General features: G+C 47.9%; 2 protein-coding genes across 2 annotated transcripts; both read left to right on the top strand.

Moving 5' to 3' along the window:
- Positions 1 to 2,180: 2,180 nt before the first annotated feature.
- On the top strand, positions 2,181 to 13,624 carry VPS72 (vacuolar protein sorting 72 homolog). Its single transcript, XM_029948554.1, has 6 exons — positions 2,181 to 2,389; positions 6,246 to 6,398; positions 6,579 to 6,693; positions 7,041 to 7,217; positions 12,633 to 12,777; positions 13,032 to 13,624. Exons 1-6 carry the CDS (start codon positions 2,273 to 2,275, stop codon positions 13,417 to 13,419), a joined length of 1,095 nt encoding a protein of 364 aa, XP_029804414.1. The 5' UTR covers positions 2,181 to 2,272; the 3' UTR covers positions 13,420 to 13,624.
- An 81-nt stretch (positions 13,625 to 13,705) lies between these two features.
- On the top strand, positions 13,706 to 18,833 carry TMOD4 (tropomodulin 4). Its single transcript, XM_029948555.1, has 10 exons — positions 13,706 to 14,149; positions 15,135 to 15,307; positions 15,508 to 15,664; positions 15,958 to 16,074; positions 16,839 to 16,928; positions 17,112 to 17,242; positions 17,338 to 17,445; positions 17,835 to 17,978; positions 18,234 to 18,378; positions 18,717 to 18,833. The coding sequence occupies exons 2-10, from the start codon at positions 15,185 to 15,187 to the stop codon at positions 18,737 to 18,739; spliced, it is 1,038 nt and encodes a 345-aa protein (XP_029804415.1). The 5' UTR covers positions 13,706 to 14,149; positions 15,135 to 15,184; the 3' UTR covers positions 18,740 to 18,833.
- Positions 18,834 to 19,174: the final 341 nt, after the last annotated feature.

Genomic DNA, 19,174 nt, shown 5'->3' on the forward strand with positions numbered 1-19,174 from the left:
ATCAGCTGGTGTAGGCGGCTCCATAGCTCAGGGGTTAGAGCACTGGTCTTGTAGAAATCAGCTGGTGTAGAAATAAGCTGTTTCTGGTTTAAAAATTGGAAATAGACCCATAAAGCCCTGACTCACACAGGCAGTAGGTCAAATAGGAGGATATTCTCCTGGGATTTGATCTGTGAATTTGATTTCAGCCTTCCTAAAAAGAAGAGATTCCTGTTTTGTAGCTTCTTAGGGGTCTTTTTTCTCTTTGTGTACCAGAAAATGGCTACTATTACTCCTACTACCTGGTATTATGTCAGTCTGTTGAATTGTTTGTCTCCCTCATAAGACTGAATATTTCAGGGCAAAGATGACATCTTATCCATTTTTAGATCTCAAGCATTTTAGATCTCAAGCATCCTTGTGCCTGGCACAAAGTAAGTGCATAATACATGTCTCCTGAATATACGAATGAATGAAGGCAAAATTCCAAAGTAGGGCCAGGGGTGTCTCTCATCTTTTCCTCCTATACCTTGTCTCTGCCTCTACTCCTACTCAATCCCTGGGGTGTCCTCTGAGTCACAGAGCCACTCTTACCCAATAACATTCCTGGCATAGCAGACCTGGGGTGACGTGGCAGGGTGTGGAAGCAGAGGCGTAGCAGGCCATGTTGGCTTAGTGCCCCCAAGGAAATTGAAAAGGGAATTTGCCAACATAGATTTTGGAAAAGCAGAGCAATCTGGTGATCTCAAAATAGGGCCACATATACAGACTTGAAATAATGTGCCTGTGCACACATGCACACCTACACACACAGAGCTTTATTAAAGTGACCTTCATATCTTAGAACAGTCCCTAAGATCAGAATGGAGGGGGCTAGGAGCAAGCAAGATCAGCGTAGACACAAAATAAGAGGATGAGTACCTTATTCATTCAATTAGCCATTCATTAATTCATTCATTGAATTGACATTATTTAGCCCCGACAATGTCCTACGCACTATAAGAGTTCCTGGTATATGCTTATGAAGATAAAATCCTTGCCCTCAAAAAGATCACAGACTAATGAGAAAGGCAGACTCATAAATCATAAAAGTAAAATGTAATAGCTTCCATCATAGAGTATGTACAAGTGCTATGGGTCAGATTTTCAGAATAAAAGATAGGAAGAGAAGTTGATACAGGGTCTTGACAATACCAGACTACTGGAGATTGGAACTATTCCAGAGAATCAAGGCGGCATGATCCCCGTGGTTATAGAAACTGTGCCAGGAAGAGAGACTGGCGAGGGAGAAGAAGTCACTGTCTTATAGAACCAGAATTTTGCCAGATAAGTAAGGAAAAGGATCCTAAGGAGAAGGAAAAGCAGGCGGGCATGATGGAGAATTGAAAAGTCATACTAGAATAGGATGATGAGGCAGGAGGTGAAGCTGGAAAGGCAGGGAGAGGCCAGATAATGAAGGATCTTGAATGCCATGTTAATAGTAGTTAGCACCTACTAACCATATATGCTTACTAAATCCTGTGCTAAGTAGTTTACAAGGATTTATATCTCTTAATCTTCCAACTTTAAAAAGTAAATATTATTCATCCCTCATTATTTTTTAAAGTAGGTTCCACGCCCAACGTAAGGCCTGAACTCATGACCCTGTTACCAAGTGTCGCATGCTTTAGCCACTGAGCCAGCCGGAGCCCCTAGTTCCACTTTACAGATGAGAACACTGAGATTCAGTAACTTGTCCAAAGTCACACAGCTAAAAAACCTTAAACTCAAACTCAAACTCAGGTATGGCTGGCTCAATGGCTATGGTCTTATTCTGCCTCAAGGATTTTGGACTTTAACCCATATATGATAGGGAGCCATTAAGCATCTTTGAATAGAAGAGTGACAAAGTCTGAGCTTTTAGAAAGGTTCCTACTAGAAGCAGAATGGAAAACGGACTGGGGCAGAGGTAAACTGACCTCTTCCAAGTGAAAATTTGTTGACTCCTAAATTGTGGACTTAGGGTAGTGGGACTCCTGGAGTCACTGAGCCCAATCATTACACAGTCCAGGTCGGCGCTTGCTAAAACGGGGAGCTTGGGGGGCAGTCTCCGCGTTCCCAGTGGGCAGGGCTGCAGAGTGAAGAAGGCTTGGCTGACGGGACTAGGAGTCTCTCGACGCTCTGCTACTTCTGCCTGCAGACTACTGGCTTCCGCCGCCGCCTACCACCCGCAGGCAGTAGAGTCGAGGGCCGAGTTCCGATAGCCGCGCTGGATGGAAGGCCTCCGTTCGCGGCGCTGTCTCTGTAGGCGGTTATGAGTTTGGCTGGGGGCCGAGCCCCCCGGAAGACCGCAGGGAACCGGCTTTCTGGCCTCTTGGAAGCAGAGGAGGAAGACGAGTTCTACCAGACGACTTATGGGGGTTTCACCGAGGCAAGAGCTGGGTCCAGGAAGAGGGAGGGAAGGAAGCTAAAGGGAGTCCTGAAGGGTAAAACCTCGGACAAAGAAGGGGGCGGGGAATGGAGGGGAGCCCCCGAAGCTGATACTCGCGACGGGGCGGGAGAGTCGGGGGGTGGGGAGGGGTGTGTGGCGCTGTATAAGATGTAGTCCTAGAAAGTAGAGCCCTAGATGGGGTTGGAGGGGTCGGGGATGGAAGGGTCTCCGGGGGAACCCCAGAGTATTGCAGAAACCGACAGTGTACTTTGCCAGTTGCGTGTTTCACAGCACTCCTGACGTCTGACGTAACGCGCGAGGTTCTCGTGGTCACGCGGTATACACTCGTTGGCCCACTGAATGGTTCTTCACCTGAAGTATAGAAAGGAATCTCTTTAAAAAAAGAAAACATAGAGGAGCTTAGCCTATGCTTTTTTCAGCTTCCAAATATCAATGTAAATGTCTTCTTCGATAACCCTTCCTTCACTGCTCTGAAAAGTGTCCCATTTATTAATTCCTTCATAATACATTTCAAATTATAATTAGATTTGGTTTGCCTATTTGTTTATACTTTCCTGTTAGTTTGTAAGTCCTGCAACGTTCGAGATGGTCTGTTTTGTTCAACAGTATACGTCTAAGTGCCTGGGCTAGGGTCTGGATTGGGTTAGCACTTTTACTGATTGAATCTGTCCATTCTTAATATAGCCGTCGAGAAGCAAGGCAAACCAACTACTGTGAGCTTAGGGAAGCAGAGAGTATTAAAAACAACACTTTGTTCTTACCTATACCAGAGTCCAGTGGGGGGACCAGCTGGATTAACAGTTGGAATACTGTGTGATTAGGAGTAAAATAAGTGGTAAGCATAAGGTGCTGTGGTAACTTGTGGGAGCCAGAGTCATTGGTGAAGAAGGGTATCCTGGGGGACATGATGTTTAAACTTAACACAGTATGGAAAGTAGGCTGTGGCTGTATGGACAGCAGTAGGGCTGAGAGCAGGGTAAGGAGAAAAGTTAGCCCATGGAGGAGATGGAACAGATGTGTAAAGGTATGGGGTCTGGGTCTGGTGCCCAAATGTCTACTCATTCTCCAGGCTTTGAGGGAGAATAAGGATTGGTAAGGCTGGAGAGAACAGGCATGGGGCAGATCATGGTGGGCCTTGTGAACCATGTTAAGGAGTTTTGCTCTTCATCCAGAGAACTGAGAAGATTCATCAAAGTTCCATGAAAAAACCTGTACTTCATATACTTTTTAATGGTGGTTTATTTTTAAGAGCGAGAGACACAGAGTGCAAGTGGGGAGGGCCAGAGAGACACAAAATCTCTTTAAAGTTTTTTAATGTTTATTTTTGAGAGGGAGAGAACGAGCAGGGAAAGGGCAGAGAGAGGAAGAGACACAGAATCTGAAGCAGGCTCCAGGTTCTAACTTGTCAGCACAGAGACCAGTGTGGGCCTGGAACTCACAAACTGCAAGATCATGACCTGAGCCGAAGTCCGTTGCTTAACTGACTGAGCCACCCAGGCACCCCCAAATTTATACTTTAGAAAGTCCACTCTGTAATGAGAATGAAGGAGGCAGTTGGAGTAGAGAAACATGGGCACTAGGTTTCAAGACAGATTAAGGAAATTGAATCCACAGGACCTGATGACTGATTGGGAGTCATTACTTACACAGCTATAGTTTAAAATAGAATGTTCTCTTCCCTCCCCCAAAGGCCATTTTCCTATTCCTGTCATTTTACGAGTCGTTATTTAATATGTACCCTTCATGCTTCCAAAAAGGATTAAAGGAGGCTTACACATAAACAAAAAGTAGGAACAGTAAAAATAGAGACAGATCAGAAGTAATTGTACCAGGAGCCTCTGCTAAAATGGTAATAGCGATTGATACTAAATTTAGCTGTGAGCTTCCTGGCAGCCAAACCCTGAATTTCTTTGTTCAGTAAGAAAGAAGCATGTATGTTCTTTAAGAAAGAAAAACTTATTAAATTCTAGGATGAATTGCATCCTTATATAAGATATATAAAATAACAGAGTTTCAGTAGATGATGTAGAAACATTCTCTTATCTAGTCATCTCTATTAGTGACTCTCAATAAAAGCCAAAGGAATGGTCGTAAATCCCTAACTTAGTGCAAGCATTTTGATTGGACACTAAGCTAGTGTGTAGTTGAACTACCACTCTCTGGTGAGATGACTTAATATGAGGTTAGAGATAAGGGGATTAATGTGTTCCCAGGCTGTCTTTCACAAACATCATTTGGGAGGAAATGATGGTCATCAGTGCAAGATTGAACTCTGGATAGGTTCGAGTGCCAACGGTCTGTGCTACTTGCTTTGGCAGCATATGTACCAAGATTAGCCTGTTGGTCTACATCACTGATTGAAGAGAGAGCCAAATGTTTGAAATGCCACCCCACCCAGTTGACTCCCCTGCCCCCAAATGTGTTTTTCCCTTTATTTTCTAATGGGGCTGCCATTCTAGACCTAACCTGCACCCTTTCAATTTCAATTCTAGGCCACCTGTTCTCTACTCCGCTCAGCTAGACACCTCCAGAACTTTCTGAAACACCCCTTGTATACAATTTTCCTATCTCCCTAAATCCTCATTGGCACCCCATTACTAGTACTTGTACCCAATTATTTTTCTGTTCCAACACACCTGAGGAATGAGACCTATTTCTCAGTAACTTTAGTTTACATCAACAATAATTATCAGTACTGGGAAAAGTAAGGAGAAGGCGAGGATTGAGAATCCCTGGCCTGCAAATTAAATTCATGAGTTTATTAGCCTGATATGTAAGTTTCTCTACAGACTGAATGCAACTTTTTTAAGTCTTATAGGCATATAGGGCCGTCAGAGTAGTGTCGGAAGAAGGCTGTGCTGGAGTCAAAGGCAGTCAGTTAGGAAGATTTCTTGCCCAAGACAAACCTTCTGCTTTACTTAGGTCTAAACCTATATTCCATAAATAAGGTATTCACATTGTTGGTTCTGCATCTTTGTCCTTGCTGTTTTACCTCTGCCCTCTTGGCTGTCTGAACACTATCAGCATTTTATTTTATTTTTAAAATTTTTTTATTTTTATTTTGTTGTTATTATTATTGAGAGACAAAGCATGAGCGTGAGAGGGGCAGAGAGGGGGAGACACAGAATCTGAAGGAGGCTCCAGGCTCTGAGCTGTCAGCACAGAGCCTGACACAAGCCTCAAACTCCCAAACCGTGATGTCATGACCCGCGCCAAAATCTGGAGTTGGACACATAACTGACAGAGCCAATGAGGCACCCCCTAAACACTACCAATATTTTAACCCACTGTTCAAGTCCTCTTTGTTCTTTAGAGTCTTAGCAAACCATGACTTTATGGCCAAATCTGGCCCACTACGTGTTCTCTTCTGGCCCTTCGCAGAAAAAGTTTGCCAACCCTGCTCTCATGGAATAAAGTCTAAAGTTTGGACCTTCCCAGACCAGTAATCTATAGCAAATGTGCCTTGAGCTCCTATAACACTTTAGTACCGTTTAATACCGTTTATGTTGCCTTGTATTCAAACTTCCTTTTCTAATTATATCCTGTCCCCCTGCTGGACTGAGAGACCCTAGAAAGTAAAGACTAGACCAAATCCTTTTGTATTTCAGCACTTAATACTGTGTGCTACACGTAAACAGCAACCAGTTAATGCTGAAAGGGGTGGTGCTAGAGCCAAAGGCAATTAGCTGGAAAAGCATCTTGCCTGAGGAAATTGAAGGGCTGGGCTGGGAAGGAGAGTGGGGCAGCTCTTATCCGGAAAGCAAAGAGGTTCTGTTCCTGGAGCGGCACTGATGACTCCAGTGACAGTGAGAACCTCATCTCCTTGTGTCCTCAGGAATCTGGAGATGATGAGTATCAAGGGGACCAGTCAGACACAGAGGATGAAGTGGATTCTGACTTTGACATTGATGAAGGGGATGAACCATCCAGTGATGGAGAAGCAGAAGAGCCCAGGAGGAAGCGCCGTGTAGTCACCAAAGCATATAAGGTGCACCTGGTTCTCTTGGTCGCCTGTCATTTCCCATCATTTCTCTTCTGCCCTTCATAAGGTCACAGTGCTCCCCACACCAGTCCCGTTTCCTACAGTGCTAGTTTTCTCTGCTTAAGATCCTCATCTTCTTTCTCCTGATTACTTGTTCCATGGTATCTGTTTCCAATCTGTCCCCAGGAGCCTCTCAAGAGCTTGAGGCCTCGAAAGGTCAGCACTCCAGCTGGTAGCTCTCAGAAGGCCCGAGAAGAGAAAGTACTGCTGCCATTAGAACTACAGGATGACGGCTCTGACAGTGAGTGTGGGGATGTTTGGGTCAACTGACAAAATTGGAACAACGATAAAAATCTTGTATCAGTGGCAAGTTTACTGAAGTTGACAACTGTACTGTGGTTATGTAAGGAAATATACAGTGAGGTATTTAGGATGTGTGCAACTTAAATCATTAGGGAAAGCACACGCAGTGCAAACGGGGCAAAAGGTTAACAGGAAGGGATCTGGGTAAAGGATACAGAGGTACTCTGTGGACTGTCTTGCAACTTTCTTGTAAGTTTGAAAAGATTTCCAAATAAGTTTTAAAATTAAAAATAAAGGAGGTGGACGCAGATTCAAAGACCTCTTCCTCTCTGACTTCTTCCCCAGGTCGGAAGTCCATGCGTCAGTCTACAGCTGAGCATACACGACAGACATTCCTTCGGGTACAGGAGAGGCAGGGCCAGTCACGGCGGCGGAAGGGGCCCCACTGTGAGCGGCCACTGACCCAGGAGGAGCTGCTCAGAGAGGCCAAGATCACAGAGGAGCTCAACTTACGTTCACTAGGTCAGTCTGTGGTTTTGAGAATAGTGGGCAGAGGGATGCGGAACCTTAGGAAAACCGAGACTGAGGGACCTGAGCAGCTGAAGGATTGGAGATTGAGAACAAAGGAATCAGAGGAAGGAAATGGGGAGAGTGAGGGATTGGGAGCAAGGAGTGAGGCAGTTCGTTGGGTTCTGAAGAACAAGTTATAATGAAGAGAAAATGTATTGGTATAAAATAAGAATTGAATAGGACTGAGTTCAAATCCTGGTTCTGCTATGAACAGCAGTTGCTGAAGACTGTTGACAAATTACTTAACTTACTTACATCTTGCTGTCCTGGTTCACAAGATGGGGTGATAATGTCTATTTAATGATCATCATGAAAATTAGAAATTCCCCAGAATTAGTTCATGAGATGAGCTAAAGTCAAAATTCTTTAAAATTTCTTCAGTTCATGTGCTGAGTACATAGTCATGTACAGTGATATATATATCTTATATATGTGTGTGTGTGTGTGTGTGTGTGTGTGTATATACATACATATATACACATACACCATGTAAAACATACATTTCTTTATAGGGTGTTGAGAGTTTGTTTTTTTATGTTTATTTTTTTAATTTTCTTTTATAGTTGAGAGACAGAGAATGAGCAGGGGAGGGGCAGAGAGAGAAGGAGGCACAGAATCCAAAGCAGGTTCCAGGCTCTGACCTGTCAGCACAGAGCCTGACACAGGGCTTGAACTCACAAGCCATGAGATCATGACTTGAGCCAAAGTCAGATGCTTAACCAACTGAGCCACCCAGGTGCCTCTATTGAGAATTTCAAATCATGAGAGGTACACGAGGGAATGGCAAGTTACGTGCCTCCTGTCACGTGCTCAATCTGAGGCATACTTCCATTGAGTGAAATAACACATAGAATCACATATAGTATGTAATTTGTTCTCTCTTTCTCCCCCACCCCCACCCCACCCCCACTGAATCTTTCTCTCTGAATCTTTTAGTTTTGATAGAGCACATATAGTTAAACATGTATGGTTGAATATTGTTTATGCAGAATATCTGGGACCCAACCCATTCCACTTTTTATATTTCTCAAATTTAGACAACTCCAGAAGAACACAATGATTGAGAAAAGATTTACTTCAGTTCCAACATCTTCAGGGTGTTTTTTTACTGTTTAATTATATTGATTTTAATATTGGATATTTAATCTTTGATGGTGGTTCAGTACTTTTAAACAGTAGCTATCCCTCAAAACAGAAATGACTGGGGACCGTCACAAACAGTGAGGTGACCTTAACGTCACTGTAATTACAGTCCTCCTCTTTGACCACGTTGGTTGGTTTGGGCCGCTGTGAGGAGGGTAACTCCGGGGCTTCTTTTACCAGTAACTGACATCAGAGACCCTGCAGAAGCAGGTTCTGCAGGGGGCAAGATGTCCATTTTTGAACATGTTGAATTGGAGGAGTCTTTGAGCAGTCCCTGCAGTGCTGAGAGTTCCGTTCAGTGAACACATCTGGCCTTGGATCAGAGATCAAGGCTGGAAACAGAAATGTGGAAGTCTGTAGTGTATGGGCAGCATTGATGAGACGTGGGAGTGGGTCACATCACCCAGGGAGAAAGCATGGGGACGAGAAGAAGAGGCCGAAGAATCCTGCAGATGTACAAGAGGGGCTCAGCAGTGGCCAGGATTTGGAGAACAACTGGAGAATTTATCTTAAGAATGCCAAGGAGGGGGCGGCTGGGTGGCTCAGCAGGTTGGTGTCTGACTCTTGGTTTCGGCTCATGTCATATTCTCACAGTTCATGGGCTTGAGTGCCACGCTGTCAGCATCGAGACTGCTTGGGGTTCTTTCCCTCCCTCCCTCTCTGCCCTTCCCCCATAATAAGTAGATAAATATTTAAAAAAGAAAAAGAATACGAAGGAAAGACTGTTTGGGAGAGAGTCTCTGCTGAATGCGGCAGAGATGCTATTCAAGAGGAGAACTGAGAAGTGTCCATTTATTTTGATGACGAGGTCAGAGATGAACTTAAGGAGCACATTTTGGAGACCACATTGTTTTGAAGTGGGCTGGGGAGCCAAACTTTTTAAGCTTGGCTGTGAAGGGTGGGTTAAGGAGTAAAACCTGTAAGGTCTGGGTCAGTGTAGAGTTTTTCTTGTTTGTTTTATTCAAAGGTTGGAGGAACTCTGTCTTTGGTGAGAAGCAACTGAAAGTTTAACAATAGAGAAGAAGGAAAGGGTAGTTAATAGTGTGCGTTTTGGAGAAGTGGGATTGGGGGGGAGTGGGGTAGCTAGAGTACGGGTGGAAAAATTGGCCTAAATTTTGAAGGAGGGAGGAAGGATGGCTTGTAGTTGAAGGTTTGTAAACCCGCAGTAGGATATTGGACTGGTTTTTATCTGCTGTCTTTTAGGCACTGTCACCTGTCAGGTGTTGGGTATAGAGCTGGAAGCTTGAGGAGAATGAAATGTGCTTGAAATAATTCGGTGTTGCCTGGATGGCTCAGTCAGTTGAGCGTCTGATTCTCAATTTAGGCTCAGGTCATGATCCCACGGTTGTGAGATTGAGCCCCATGTCAAGCTCTGCGCTGAGCATGGAGCCTGCTTAAATTCTTTCCTCTTCTCCACCACACTCACGTGTTCTCTCTCCCTAGAAAAGAAAAGAAAAAAAGAAAGAAAGAAAAGAACTAGTTGAGATAGAATTATCTGCTGGTGTTGGGGAGTCTGTAGAATTTGGGGAACATGCATTCATGGCGGCTCCAGTCTAGCCCATTGTATAGTGTTTCTCCAGGAGCACTCAGCAATCCGGGTCTGTGCCAGGGAGTTTAGATTAATGAGAGTGACTGAAATGATAGATTGAGGAACCTAATCTTGATTTAAAAAGGAAAATGGAAGAAAAAAAAGAACAATGAAGACTTAGAAGGGGCTGCTAGATAGAATGAGGAGAGATCCATGCATAGGAGGTATCAAGGAAGGACATTCTAGAATTGTGGGGCAAAATACCCAAAGCCTAGGATGTTGCAGCCAGAGCCTGGGATGTGTGGTTTTTAGTATTTCGGAGCTGGGGGAGTGCCCGGCAGTAACAGAGTACAGGCCGTAGCTGCAGTGGAATGGAGCAACGAGTGTGTCCTGGACAGGAAGTTTGTTAGGAGATGAGATTGGTAAACTGTGGCAATGGGATGTTGAAGGGGCTGCCCGTTTGCACTTTGAGGTCACCAGGGTGATGTTGGATGACGGGAGTCGAGTGGAGAGGTACAGTGAAAAGCATTGCTAAAGTCTTCAGAGAGTGAGGGAGTGAGCGTGACAGGAAGGAACACAATCTAGCCTGGTGGCATAAGTGTCCAGAGAGCAGCGGGTTTGCGCATGAGTAGAGAAGCAGTGATGTAAAGGTGCGGTGTGGGCTCAGCAGGACCCAGGCACACCTTGCATGGGACACAGCAGGACGAGAGACCTCCACCAGAGGGCTGCAGGGAGAGCCCTGGCCTCAGCATGACAGGATTCCAGGAAGACCAGTTGTGGAAGGAATTTGGAGCGAAGAACTTGAGGACGTAGACGAGTTGGCTGATTATAGAGCAGGAGTTCCATAAGGTACAGGAAAATGTTCAAAAGGGGAAGGGTTGGAAGGTTGGCCAAAGGGAATGAAAGCACTGTTACCAACCAGAATTCCAAGTACAAGAGAGGCTAAATCATTGCTAGGGTTTCCAGAGCACACTTTTCTGGTCAGCCTTTATCTAGAAGATTGGACCCGAGTTTAAGAAACAGAAACTCAAGAGTTCATTCAGAGGAAAGGGATCAGGAATATTTTGACCTATTGAGCATTAACAGAGTGCCTTGCTGAGTGCCTGTAATGTGCAGCCCACTGCGTGGCTCTGAGGATATGTAGGTAATAGGAGTCCCAGCCACTGCCCTTCAGGAGGAGACCTGTACCAGCCATGAACTGCCATAGAGCAGTGTCACTGCCCAGTCAGGGGACTGTGGTGAGTTAGGGCAGCACTCGCGAGGAGAGTTGGCTCTTCTGCCCTGCTCGTTGTTGCATGTGACGGTGCAAATTTCCTTTTCTTTCTTTTTTTTTTTTAATGTTTATTTCTGAGAGCGAGACAGAGACAGAATGTGAGCAGGCAAAGGGCAGAGAGCAAGGGAGACCTGAATCTGAAGCAGGCTCCAGGCTCTGAGCTAGCTGTCAGCACAGAGCCCAATGCAGGGCTCGAACCCACAAACCGTGAGATCATGACCTGAGCCAAAATCGGACACTTAACAGATTGAGCCACCCAGGCGCCCCTCCTTGTTATTTTTTAAGAAGGACCAGAGGGGCGCCTGGGTGGCTCAGTCTGTTGATTGTCCGACTCTTGATTTTAGCTCAGGTCATGATCTCAGGGTTGTGGGATCAAGCCCTGTGGCTCTGCGCAGAGCATGGAGCCCACTCAAGACTCTCTCCTTCCCTCTGTCCCCTGTCCCCGTGTGTGTGCTTGTTCTCTCAAAAAGAGAGGGACCAGAAATCTCTGTATTTAAATATAATTTCCTCATTTTCAAATGTCAGTAACTAATTCAGATTTTTCTTTAACATGTAGTACAGACCAAAGAAAACACTGAAAGGGGCTGCCAGCTTGCAGCCTCTACCATAGACCGTGAAAAGTACAGAAATGCAAGTGTCCTAAACAGGGGTTAATGAAAGGACAGTGTGTCTCAGAGCCATGTTATATGGGAAATGGTTCAAGGAATGGGTGTTGTGATCGGCCTGGGAAGAGAGACATAAATACTAATTTCAACTATGTAAAGGACTGTCGTGGGGCGCCTGGGTGGCTCAGTCGGTTGAACGTACAGCTTCGGTTCAGGTCATGATCTCACGGTTTGTGGGTTCCAGCCCCGTGTCAGGCTCTGTGCTGATAGCTCAGGTCCTGGAGCCTGTCTTCAGATTCTGTGTCTCCCTCTCTCTCTGCTCCTCTCCTGCTCATACTGTCTCTCTCTCTCACAAAAAAATTAAATTAAATTAAAAAAGGACTGTCGTGGGGAAGACAGATTAGACCTGTGTCCTTTACACCTCAAAAAGGTAATAGAGTGTCATCAGGTGGCATATTCCAGCTCGAAATGGGGAGGACCTCTGTCACACGTCGTGCCTGGAGATGCCTGAAGATGCGGTGCACCGCTGTGGCTGGGAGCAAGCGGACAGGGCAGCATAGGGAGACAGCAGCCTCCTCATCCAGCGTCCCTTCCAGCCCAGAGTCCTCCTGTTTGAGTGCGCGAGGGACCGGGCAGATGGAGACCTGGGCTGAGAGGATGGCAGGGGCAAGCAGATGTCAGAAGCAGGAGGTGCCGCCAGCCTCAGGGTTTATGTGAGTGGCTTGGCAGGCGGGGACTAGACAGCCAGGCAGGTAATTGAGCAACCTTGAGCCAGAAGGGATCTCACCATCCCCTCATTCCTCCCTTTGACCCCGAAGAGACCTACGAGCGCCTCGAGGCTGACAAAAAGAAGCAGGTGCACAAGAAGCGGAAGTGCCCTGGGCCTGTGATCACCTACCATTCGGTGACAGTGCCGCTGGTGGGGGAGCCAGGCCCTAAGGAAGAGAACGTGGATGTGGAGGGGTGAGTGTGTCACCGGGGAGAGGGGGGAGAGAGCCATCTCCCTGCTGTCGTTCTCCTCACACAGCTCTCCTTCAAGTCCTCGCCCCTCAGCTCAACAGTGGTTCAGCGCAGCCCAGCCTGCTTCTCCCCATCTGTCAGTCGGTTCTCTCATTGCTATCGTTCTGCCTCCTTCCTTTCTTTCCTCACCTGTCTCGTGGCTTTGTCTGTTGTTTCCTCTCCTCAGAGTTTTCGTGTTTTTCTGTCTCTCCCATCAGACTGGATCCTGCCCCCACAGCTTCTGTGCCCACTCCCCGCACCGGTGCAGGCCCCGGAGTCCCTCCTGCTCGCTGCTCCCGTACCTTCATCACTTTCAGTGACGATGCGACATTCGAGGAGTGGTTTCCCCAAGGGCGGCCCCCCAAGGTCCCCATCCGGGAGGTCTGCCCTGTGACCCACCGCCCGGCCCTGTACCGGGATCCTGTCACAGACATCCCCTACGCCACCGCTCGAGCCTTCAAGATCATCCGCGAGGCCTACAAGAAGTACATCACGGCGCACGGCCTGCCGCCCACTGCCTCGGCACTGGGCCCTGGCCCGCCCCCTACCGAGCCCCTCCCCGGCTCTGGGCCTCGGGCCTTGCGCCAGAAAATTGTCATCAAATGAGATGTGTGGTCCTTAGAAACCTTTCCTGCCCTGACTTGGGCTCTTACTGTTCCCCCTCCTCTCCCTGCTTCTCCCTTGGTCATCTCTGCGCTGTTCAGCCCTTTTTCTTTCTCTTACCTCCCCCCCTCCCCGGTTCCTGTCAGTTTTATTTGTGTTTTTTAATCTAATAAAAGAGAAAGATCCCCTTTGTCTGGTGTCTCTTCTAGAGTTGGGAGCAAGAAGTCATTGTAAATGTCTGAGTATATATAGGTTTTTATTTTATTTAACAGTATTTATTATGAGCTGCCCTTTTTAAGTTGTAAGTTTTCACTCCTACAGCTGGATTATCAACACCTTTAAATTAGACCTCCGAACCAAATCTTACACTCACCTTTATATCATCTTATATTCACTGCTTTGAATATAACAAAGCACCCAGTACATAGGAACCACATGATTCTCCTAGAACCTTTCCTAGGACTCTGGCTTGCATGCAGGGAGGAAAGGAAGTGCCGATGCCGTTAGCGGCCACTAGAGGCTCTCAGGGCTGGGCAGGGTATGGGGGCTGTGTATATGTGATCTCCCACCACCCCCCACCTGGCCAGAGCTAAAATAATAAAATGCTGAGCTCACCGTTCCCCCACCCTCTCGCCGGCACTGGGCTCCTCCTGCTGTGGGGACGGTGCTCCAGTAGCACTGACAGACCAACCGACAGAAGGGGAGGTGAGGAGGCAGGTGGCCACCAGGACTGGTAGGTGGGGAAGGCAGGGGGCTTCTGCATTAAGGCCTGGTGGGAGATGGGAGGAGAGGAGCGGCTCCTACTGGGAACGATGTGGAGTGTGTTTCCGTCCCTCAGGGTCCGTTTCTGCCACTGTCTGTCCTATCCCTTAACCATGGTTTATACTGTCCATGCAAGTGTCTCACACACTTTCTGGGTCTTTCACCTTTGGCATGGTGTGTACATGTAGTTTGTGTGTATTTTCCATATCATAAAAGATTGTGCAAGTTTAATCTTCCCACTGTTTTTAGAGCAACCTTGTCACATTTAGAAGGTATTTCCCACCCATTGGTCTGGTGTCACCTTCCCATCCAAAACCAGGGACAAGTTATGGGGGACTCTGTCCCTTCTCTCAGACCATACCATCCTTCCCCCAACCTGGAATTCCCCCAGCTCCTCTGAGCCTTTGCTTTCCCTTAGGATTTAGAGTTTTGGCCAAATAGAAAGCGAAATCTTGATTTGCCCACAATAAAAGAGGAAATGAGCATAGGGTAAGAGAACTGTCTCTTTTCCCCCTTGCTTTCTTAAATGAGTTTAGGAAAAAAGAGTGGATTATGGGGAAGAGAAGAGGAATTTTCCTGAAGCTCTCTGTATGCCCCCCTTCCCTTCAATAGGAACTGGCCTGGGGCCAGCTGTGTTGGCAGGGCCCCTGGCGGCTGTGCTTGGGCAAGAGACATGGACGGGCGAGGCTATAAGGGAGCGTGCTGCCAGGATCTCTCGGTCATACAATGGGCAGACAAATCCAGCTTGGCTGCCTGGGATCCCCATCCGGAGTGGCTGAAGCTGGGGAGGCAGAAAGAAGGAAGCTCTGGTTCTAACTGAACTCCCCCTCTTCCCCATGCCCAGCTAGGTTTCTCACCTCTGGACTTCCAGCTCATTGTTCTGCCCCTGGCTAGTCTGTGTCCTGCTGTCTGTGTCTATCTCTCCATTATTCAAGCACTTTCCCCGTGTCCCCCAGGCTCCCAGGCTCCGTGAGTGCCTCAGAGTGGGGAGGGGGTGGGGGCCATCATGTCATCGTATCAGAAGGAACTGGAGAAATACAGAGACATAGATGAAGATGAGATCCTAAGGACCTTGAGCCCCGAGGAGCTAGAGCAGCTGGACTGCGAGCTACAGGAGATGGACCCCGAGGTAGGGGCTCTTGCACAGGGAACCAGGGGCTGTCTCCAGGCATTTGGGAAGGGTGATAGGCCCTGGGTGGCTGAGATTGGGCTGCCTACAGGGCTTGGGGTCCCAAGTGGGTCAGGGAAAAGTTGTCTGTGGATGTTCAGGACACCCTGGAGGTACCCCAGATCAGAGGTCTGACTCACTCCCCAAAACTCATCCTTAAGAACATGCTCCTGCCAGCTGGACTAAGACAACGTGACCAGACAAAGAAAAGCCCGACCGGGCCACTGGACCGGGATGCCCTTTTGCAGTATCTGGAACAGCAGGCACTAGAGGTCAAAGAACGTGATGACTTGGTGCCCTTCACAGGCGAGAAGAAGGGTATGGAGACACTAACAACCATGCCTACCGAAACCCAAATGGTCGTCTCAAGTGTGCCCCCTCCAGCTTCTAGCTGCCCAGGGACCTGGGCACCCTGAAACATACATGCCATCTCTTACTCTTCAGCTTATAGAAGAGATTAGGGGACCCAGGAGTCCCAAGCTGGTAGAGGACTCAGGCTTTCTGGCGGCCCCTAGTGACCCAGAACTCCACCTCCTGGAGAAAGAGTAGAAGCTAGAGACCAGAATCTTAGGAATGACCTCCACCTGAACCATCCTTCATCTCCCCATCAGGGAAGCCCTATATTCAGCCCAAGAGGGAGATTCCTGTCCAAGAGCAGATCACTCTGGAGCCTGAACTGGAAGAGGCACTGGCCCACGCCACCGATGCTGAGATGTGCGATATTGCAGGTGTGCGGCCGTGGGAAAATAAGGAGGGTGGGGAGATCAGGGTCAGGGGGCTCTCGCCAGGGCATGGCACTAGCAAGGAAGACCCTGAACAGGACATGGATGTTAGAGAAAGCTTCAGGTCATGGTTTTAAATGTTTGCTTATGTATTCACTCATTCATTTTTTAAATCCGGTGAATTCACATCTCAGAGACAAGTTTACAGGGATTATAAAGCAGGTAAAAGTAGAACCATTCTGGCTGGAAACAGGAGGACATCTAACAGACTCCCTCACCCTTTTCTTTTCTTTTCTTTTTTTTGAATGTGAAACACTTTTGTTGTTTTCCCCTCCCTCACCTCCTTAGGGACCCTTCCCTAACCCCTGTCTCAAAGTTTATTTAAAATTTTTTTTAAGTTTAGTTATTTTGAGGTGGGAAGGGACAGAGAGAGGAGAGAAAGAATCCCAAACAGGCCCCGTGCTGTCAGCAGAGCCCAACATGGGGCTCGATCTCATGAACTGTGAGATCTCATGAACCTGAGCCGAAATCAAAAGTTGGATGCTTAACTGACTGAGCCACCCCAGTGCTCCCTTGTCTCAAGGTTTTTAAAAACTACCACCTTACGCAGTTCACAGAAGAAAACCCTGGGACCTAGGGAGACTGGGAACCTCTTTGGAACAGTGAAAGAAGTCAGGCTTTAAAACTGCAACAGATTCAGAATGAGGAGGGAGGGGGATTTAGAACAAAGCCCTTCTCATCCCCTGTCCCTCTCTACCCACTCCCTCCAGCGATCCTGGGAATGTACACACTGATGAGCAACAAGCAATACTACGACGCCATCTGCAGTGGAGAAATCTGCAACACCGAAGGCATTAGCAGTGAGTGTGTTTGAAAGCATGGTGCCCAGGGCTGTTGGCAGGTGGTCCTAAGGTTGAGGAAAGGCAGCAAAGGGTGAAACAGGAATCATGGAGAGGACATGGTACATAAGTAATAAGAGAACCAGTGGGGGGCAGAGATTGTGGGGGACACTCTGGGGTGTCCTTCCGGCCCTCACCCCCCAGGTGTGGTGCAGCCTGACAAGTACAAGCCAGTGCCAGATGAGCCCCCAAATCCTACAAACATCGAAGAGATACTAAAGAGCGTTCGAAACAATGACAAGGAGCTGGAGGAGGTGAACCTCAATAACATACAGGTATCTGACCCCTACCCTCCAAGTAATAAATGGGGTAACTCTGTGAGCCCCAGATATCCACGTCCCTTAGCCCACCATCTCTTCCCCTCTGACAGGACATCCCGATACCCATGCTAACTGAGTTGTGTGAGGCAATGAAGACAAATACCTATGTCCGGAGCCTCAGTCTGGTGGCCACAAGGAGCGGTGACCCCATCGCCAATGTAAGGCAACTTGAGGTTCCTGGCCCTCTCCCCATACTTTGACATGAACCCCTGCTAGGGCTGTCAGAAGGGGTTGTGCTGGGGCTGCTATTCCCGTCACGTAATCTTAGGTTTACCTGGCCCGATGCAGACTCCTACGCTCAGTCCTACGGCTCTCAGCTCGGAAATGCTCAGATCGTCTTCTCAGCGAGTGACAGCCCTCTCTACCACCCCACCAACTCCACCACACATTTAGCCTCCCTGATTCCCCTACTCCCTTCTGTCACCCCACCTATAGCTCCTCAAGGACTCTTCTCAAAGAGTTGTGTTTCCCTCTTGCTCCTGTTCTTTCTCTCCTCAGTCATCTGTGAAACTGTCCCCTAATCCTAACCCAAGTCCCTACTACCCAGGCGGTGGCTGACATGTTGCGTGAGAATCGTAGCCTCCAGAGCCTGAACATTGAATCCAACTTCATTAGCAGCACAGGGCTCATGGCCGTGCTGAAGGCAGTTCGGGAAAATGCCACACTCACTGAGCTCCGTGTAGACAACCAGGTGAACTTTCCCTCCCCCGGTCTTTGCATTTGGCTAATATTCACGGAGCCTCCTCCCTGAGGCTGCCACGGGGTCAGGATCCCATCTAATCTTGTCTGAAATCTCTTCCTTGTCTCTTTGAGGGGTGCCAAGGTCCGGGCCTCTTATCTCCCATTCTGATGAAACAAACTTTTATGACCTCCCAAAGGGTCGGTGGTGTGGGGTGGTGAACAACACAGAGGGGACGCTGACGGGTTTCCTGTCTCCGTCCTCCAGCGCCAGTGGCCTGGTGATGCAGTGGAGATGGAGATGGCCACTGTGCTTGAACAGTGTCCTTCCATAGTCCGCTTCGGCTACCACTTTACACAGCAGGGGCCACGAGCTCGGGCAGCCCAGGCCATGACCCGGAACAATGAACTACGTGAGTCAATGCAGACATGCCGTGTGGGGGAAAGGGCAAGTAGGTAGCAGATCCCTCTGAAACCTGACTTAGTGACTAAATAGCCTGGCCAAAAAGTAGATAGAAAAGTCCCAAATTTATACCCATAGCAAGGTAGAAAAGAAGCTAGACATACCCGTTTGGGAGCATGGTATTTTTACTTGCAATGTCATTTCTTATTTTTTGTTCATGTGGGGTGGGCATGCTTGCTGGCCTAAAACACCGCCTCTCTGAGTCTGGCCAAGGACCTGGAAAGAAGAACACCTTTGCAGGAAGTAAGAGATGGAATGGAGACTAGTGTTTACTGTTTCCCGTTACAGGTCGCCAGCAAAAAAAGAGATAACACTTCCTTTCCCTTTACCAACCAGAGCTGGAAGCCCCTGAATGCCAAACCCCTCATCTCTCCCCCTTCCTGTAAATAAAGGCCCTTCTGTCCACTCTGCCTGCCTCCTTCCTTGGGCTCTGGGGTGGGAATCTTGGCGCTAACCCCCAAGGGTTACTGCCAGTTCATCAGGGGATTATTTATACTCTGGGGATCAGCAGGCAGGGAGGTTCAAGTTACTAGGAGGAGGTGGGGGAGCTCCCTCCTTTGGTGTTCCCCGTTCCCCTGTCTCTTTAGACCTTTCTGCTCTCATAGGATGCCTACCCCAACCTTCTTTCCAGATGTGGCCAGGTCCCCTGGTGCCTACCCACGACCCTCATGTGATTTTAAGGAGGAAAGGATGTTGAGTGGAGGTGGGGAAGAAAGCAGACAACATGAAGGGCAAAGACCTCCTTC

This window comes from Suricata suricatta, chromosome 8 (genome assembly GCF_006229205.1).
Source record: "Suricata suricatta isolate VVHF042 chromosome 8, meerkat_22Aug2017_6uvM2_HiC, whole genome shotgun sequence".
Taxonomy (NCBI): domain Eukaryota; kingdom Metazoa; phylum Chordata; class Mammalia; order Carnivora; family Herpestidae; genus Suricata; species Suricata suricatta.